This window comes from Camelina sativa, chromosome 7, assembly GCF_000633955.1.
Source record: "Camelina sativa cultivar DH55 chromosome 7, Cs, whole genome shotgun sequence".
NCBI lineage: Eukaryota > Viridiplantae > Streptophyta > Magnoliopsida > Brassicales > Brassicaceae > Camelina > Camelina sativa.
The window spans coordinates 24911954-24918028 of record NC_025691.1 but is presented as its reverse complement, the minus strand read 5'-3'; the positions used below and the strand labels follow the sequence as shown (position 1 = coordinate 24918028).

Below are 6075 nucleotides of genomic sequence, written 5' to 3'. Positions count from 1 at the left end.
TGGATTGCATCAGAGGAACAAATGTACAGGAAGGCGAGGCTGGAGGTATTACTCAGCAGATTGGTGCAACATATTTCCCTGCGGAAAACATCCGAGAGAGGACCAGGGAACTGAAAGCTGATGCAAGACTCAAAGTGCCAGGTCTATTGGTTATTGATACACCTGGCCACGAGTCCTTCACGAATCTGCGGTCAAGAGGTTCAAGTTTGTGTGACCTTGCAATTTTGGTGGTTGATATAAAGTCTGGGTTAGAGCCACAGACCATAGAATCGCTAAATCTTTTGAGAATGAGGAATACAGAGTTCATTATTGCATTGAATAAGGTGAGACTGCTTTTCATTCTGCTAGGATGGGATTTTTGTTCTCTGCTGTAAATACTTCTATGGAAAATAAAATTTTCAACTTACACAGGTGGATAGGCTATATGGATGGCAAAAATGCAAGAATGCTCCCATCGTGAAATCAATGAAGCAACAACCTAAAGATGTTATATATGAATTTAACGAGGAACTGAAAAAGGTAAGTTATACGTACATGTTACAAATGAATTTAACATGAGTATCTTATGTATATCACTTTGTGTTCAAGTTGTTCAAATTATGTTGTTCCATTGGTATTCCAGGTTAAAAACCAGTTCCAGGAGCAAGGACTCAACACTGAGCTTTATTACAAGAATAAAGAAATGGGAGAAACTTACAGTATTGTTCCTACTAGTGCTCTTAGGTATGAATCTTTGTTTACTGTTTGTAAATTACAGCATAACAGACAAGTTATTCATCCTAAATAGTTGGGTAACTTTGGTTTTTGATATTTCAGTGGGGAAGGGATCCCAGATCTCTTGCTGTTGTTGGTTCAATGGGCTCAGAAAACAATGGTTGAGAGACTTACATATATCGACGAAGTGCAGGTCTCTCTCCTCTCTCTTTTAGGTAATACTTGTTTCTGCAATGCTTCAGCATTGAGAATTCTGATTTTTTCTTGAAATTGTCGAACAGTGTACTGTCCTGGAGGTCAAAGTTATTGAAGGCCATGGAACAACGATTGATGTTGTGTTGGTAAATGGTGAACTCCATGAAGGTGATAAAATCGTCGTTTGTGGGCTACAGGCAAGTAAAAACTTATGATCCAAACTCAAACAAGCGATGGCACCTATTGGGTATACATATATAGAACTTAGAAAGTAATATCATTTTCTTCCTCATATTGTAGGGACCTATTGTCACAACGATTAGAGCATTACTGACTCCTCATCCAATGAAGGAGTTACGGGTGAAGGTACTTTCGGTTTGCACTTCATGTGGCTCAGTTTGTTACTGAATATTCGTCCAGAAATATGGTTCATGCTAGTAGCTACCTATGTTCCGTTTTTATACACTATGAGAATTCATGGTCTGATGTTTCAGGGTACTTATCTGCATTACAAAGAAATAAAGGCTGCACAGGGTATCAAGATTACTGCCCAGGTGATTGGACTGACACTAGAACAATCTTAGTTGCTAGCCTCTGGTTTTAAATATACGAATGTTAGATGACATCCAGGATATTGTTTCCTAATGTTGGGTTGTGTTTTAAAGGGCCTTGAACACGCAATTGCTGGTACTGCCCTGCATGTGGTTGGACCTGATGATGACATCGAGGCAATTAAGGAGTCTGCTATGGAAGATATGGAGTCAGTTTTGAGTAGGATTGACATAGGTGGTGAAGGAGTCTATGTCCAAGCGTCTACATTAGGGTCATTAGAAGCATTGCTTGAGTACCTGAAGTCCCCAGCTGTAAAGATACCAGTCAGTGGTATTGGCATTGGGCCTGTGCATAAGAAGGATATAATGAAGGCGGGAGTTATGCTGGAGAGGAAAAAGGAATATGCTACGATTTTGGCTTTTGACGTTAAAGTGACTACAGAGGCTAGTGAGCTTGCTGAGGATATGGGAGTTAAAATTTTCTGCGCTGATATCATCTATCATCTATTCGATCTATATAAGGCTTACATTGAGAAAATCAAAGAGGAGAAAAAGAAGGAATCAGCCGAGGAAGCAGTCTTCCCTTGTGTCCTTCAGATTTTACCTAACTGTGTGTTCAATAAGAAAGACCCAATAGTCCTTGGAGTTGATGTCGTCGAGGGTATACTTAAGGTATCATATTTTTTATTTCCAACATTCTCTGTAACTCTCGCACATGTTGACGCAAGTCCTAGGGTTCACACTTTCTTATCTGTCTTGTTTGTTTTTAGATTGGGACCCCCATTTGTGTCCCAGGCAGAGAGTTCATAGATATTGGCCGCATTGCATCTATTGAGAACAACCACAAGCCTGTTGACTATGCAAGGAAGGGCAACAAGGTGGCGATAAAGGTAATGGGATCATTCTGTTTAACAAGCTTGCAAATCTTTTGTATACGGAGAGAAAAGAGGTATCGTTTGCTGCTGTTTCAGCTTCATGCATTATTCACCTTCTATCGATGCTTTCTTTGGTATACAGATTGTTGGTTCGAATGCGGAAGAGCAGAAGATGTTTGGAAGGCACTTTGACATGGAAGATGAACTTGTGAGTCACATTTCGAGGAGATCTATTGACATACTCAAAAAGGATTACCGGGTAAGTGGAGAAGAAGTTGTTTCCCCTCCTGTGTTTTCCCGCATATCATCATCATTTTAACAACAAATTTGATCTAAAAATCAAACCCAAATTAATTGCAGGATGAATTAGAGTTTGATGAGTGGAAGTTAGTTGTGAAACTGAAGAACATCTTCAAGATACAGTAGATTCCCTGAGCTTCAAACACTCACACGCCTTGTTATGCCGTGTCTGCGTCGATGCAGAAGAAACAAATTCATCTGCCTGCTTCTAACCGAAGCATTCACAGAAGATAGAGATTAAAGAGAGACAAAAGCGTGTTTTGTTTTTGCTTTTTTTTTTTCTTTTTCTTTTTAGGTCCTTCTCCCTGAGAAAGTGCTGAATAATTGGTTCATCAACCTTCATGCTGGCAAAATTGCAGGGAAAGAAAAGCCTTTTGAGTCTTTGAGATATACAAATATCATCATCCTTATATGCCTTTTTGACTTCTTTCCATTTTTGTTGACTAAGGAAAAGTAATCCAATAAAAACATTTGTGTCTAATTGTGTTGTCTATGTGGTGTTAAAACTTGAGTTTTGGTTTTAGAAAAATGGTTGCAAAATTGAAAAATCACATCCGATATCAATACAGAATGAGGGTTTTTAGCCAAAGGCTTTAAAACTCATCATAACAGAAGATATTGTTTTTGTTGAGAAATGTCTTTATACAGTATTCGTAATAATAATTTATATGGGACTCGTGTAGTAACTAAAAGCAAGCTGCTCCTCCTTTTATGGAGTCTCTTCACTTCCAAAATACACTGCATCGCCCTTATAGTTAAACAACATAAATGGGAGGCAAAGGCTTTCCTTTATTTCTCTTTTTTCTTTCGTTTCTTTTCCGGTTATTATTTTTTCTTTTCTCCCTTACAGTCACCATGTACATATATTCCGATATATTAAATCACATGGGTAATGTTTGTTTTGTTGTACGAGTTAAATGTGATTTCGTGTTAGGTGAAAAGAACTGAATAAAACATAAATGCAATCATAAACATTTATTATCTAATTATAAAGAAAGAAGATGAACGACAATAGAGTTGAAAACGAACATTAATCCCAATAATACCAGCTGGGAAAAAGAAAAATTATCATATAGCATATCAACGATAATAGAAATGGAAACGAACACTGATCCAGTGCTCCCAATAAAAATAAACTTAGTACTATAATAGTAATACTTAGAGAATTCTTAAATATATTTAAGCAACCAACCAGTTTCTGATAATGATGAGTACTGACCAACTCTTGATCTTCATATAAGCATAGGACTATCGACATGATGCAAGAAGGTTTGCACAAAACGGAACTCATCATCACCTCCGCCCAAAAGTTGAACCATAGATCTTGTGAATGTCTCTGTAGGTGTATCGTAATAGATCACAACGAGTGATCCCTCTTCGTTAACCATTATTGGTGCGAAAACAAGTTGCTTTGTTCTTGTGGTACCCCGGAAACGATATACATGCTTTTTTTCATCCTCAGCGTAGCCTCTCCAGTTACGAATCAGTATGCTGTTTTTGGACCATTCTGAATAGCCATGCAAAACCCACGTTTCAAGATAAGCATCGCCGCCGCTGGGTTCGTAAACGAAAGCATTTGTTTCATCCACTAGTTCAGGTTTCCCGTCGTTATTGACAAATTTCCAGAAACCTTTATTCAGATCGACTTCTTGAGGTGATGGACTGAGACGAAAGTTTTCATTCCTGACGTCGAAGCTCATTATGATCTTCGACTTATCAGATTTACTAGCAAGATAATACAAAACTCCTCTGTCACATACTCCATCACGAACGGGAGTATGAGGAACATTGCATACGATTCTTCTCCAAGGTTCTTGATCACCCGGTCCCACTCCCACCGTCAAAACCTGAAATTCATTCTCCCAAGGAGTTTTGGGTTTTGTCTTTCTACATAACACCTTAGATTCATCCTCTCCTTCATCGTATCCGAACTGGGTTATTATCTTTGTTGTTTTATCCGCTTCGACCATTGGTAAATTCCGGAACTTCATCGTGCCCGGATTGCAAATCACAACCCTATTTTTATCTCGTTCTTGAAGACATATCAAACCTCGGACCGGTGGAGAAAACATAAATTCTCCTTGTAGTGAGATGCTGATCATGTGACGTTGTTCACCAGATTTCTGGTCTTGATGAAAAGAACGAAACAACACTTGATATTCGCTAGGTGTTGTCGCGTCCTTGTCGTCCATGGTGACGAACAACACTCGGGGCCTTGCCATGGATCGCCTCAAGTAGTGTTCTTTGAAGCTTTTCGTACGGATCGTAGCTGCCAATTGCTTCGAGACGCTGATGCATTTCACCAGGGAGTTGGGAGACATCCGTATCAGAATCTTCCTTTTGATATCTTCAGGAAGACTTTCGAAAGTTTTTCCCTCCATTTTCTTTTTTCTTTAATTATGATATTTTCGTATACTGTATGTATGTTGTGAAAGTTGAGTGAGAGAGTTGAGGAATTTATAGAAAATCTTAATTAGAGAGCCTTTAAACGACTCCATCTTTTAATTTAAATTTCATGCTAATTACATATTTACACCTAAAATTAAACCAAAAGAAGAAATTCGTTGGTGCAGAGATTAGACGTCAAGCATTTAATATATTTGTTAAACTGACAGATTAAGTTTCTTTGTACACACAGTTGCAAGAAGAAGAAATGGTTTCCCACGTTTAAAATTGACAGATTTTAATTTAGTTCCTCTGTATATTTTCAGTTCTTCGAATGCAGTCGATCCCACGTGAAAATTTTGATATTTGTAGAAGGTTTTAGTTTTACCTCTCTTTGTACAGAGAAGAGGATTGAAATCACACGCAAAGTATGATGGATTTTTGTAGAATAATTAAAGCCAATTAATATTATTGAGATATGCATCAAAACTGACAGACTTTATTTCCTCTTATGTTTTAGTTCTTCAATTACAATTGAACTACGCTAGGGAAGCACGAGTTAAAATTCCTTTTATTTATATTATAATTAGATAAGGGCTTCCACATCATGCGGATATTGAGATTGTTGAAGAGAATAAATCCTAAATACTAAACAATTTTCAAAAAATATAAAAAGAATTTTTTTTTATTGAAGTAAAAATATAAATAATTTTAGTTAGAGAAAAAATCATATTTGTAGCTTCATACATTTATTTATAATTTTTATATATTATAACAATTATTACAATAATATAAAGCTAAATTATACTTCACCAAAATCATATTTGTATTTACCTTCATACACTTATTTATATTTATATATTTTTAATATATTATAACAATTATTACAATAATCTAAAGCTAAATTATACCCTTACCAAAACTTTTGCCAAATACTCATCATTAAAAATATTATTACTGTCAAATTTCAAAAACGTTTCACAACTTATTACAAAATATTTTACATGCAAAGAATTCATCAAAACAACATATAGTGTAGTAACCACATACAATTT

At 36.5% G+C, this 6075-nt stretch overlaps 2 protein-coding genes across 2 annotated transcripts in view; one reads left to right on the top strand and one right to left on the bottom strand.

The window, feature by feature from the left end:
* The window catches only part of LOC104702451 (eukaryotic translation initiation factor 5B-like), a gene marked incomplete in the record, with an annotated part of 11192 nt that extends 8076 nt beyond the window's left edge, over positions 1-3116 (top strand). The window contains 11 exon segments of the mRNA XM_019227862.1: positions 1-323; positions 412-519; positions 623-723; positions 817-907; positions 996-1106; positions 1210-1275; positions 1404-1463; positions 1575-2132; positions 2231-2350; positions 2478-2594; positions 2696-3116. Of these exon segments, the coding sequence (XP_019083407.1) occupies positions 1-323; positions 412-519; positions 623-723; positions 817-907; positions 996-1106; positions 1210-1275; positions 1404-1463; positions 1575-2132; positions 2231-2350; positions 2478-2594; positions 2696-2761 (1721 nt within the window).
* Positions 3694-5040, bottom strand: LOC104702450 (putative F-box protein At1g76830). The gene has a single exon (XM_010418305.1). The coding sequence runs from the start codon at positions 5014-5016 to the stop codon at positions 3868-3870; it is 1149 nt and encodes a 382-aa protein (XP_010416607.1). The 5' UTR covers positions 5017-5040; the 3' UTR covers positions 3694-3867.

Excerpts from the sequence above, each read along its gene's own strand:
- LOC104702450 (XM_010418305.1), bottom strand. The coding sequence starts at position 5,016 with ATGGAGGGAAAAACTTTCGAAAGTCTTCCTGAAGATATCAAAAGGAAG.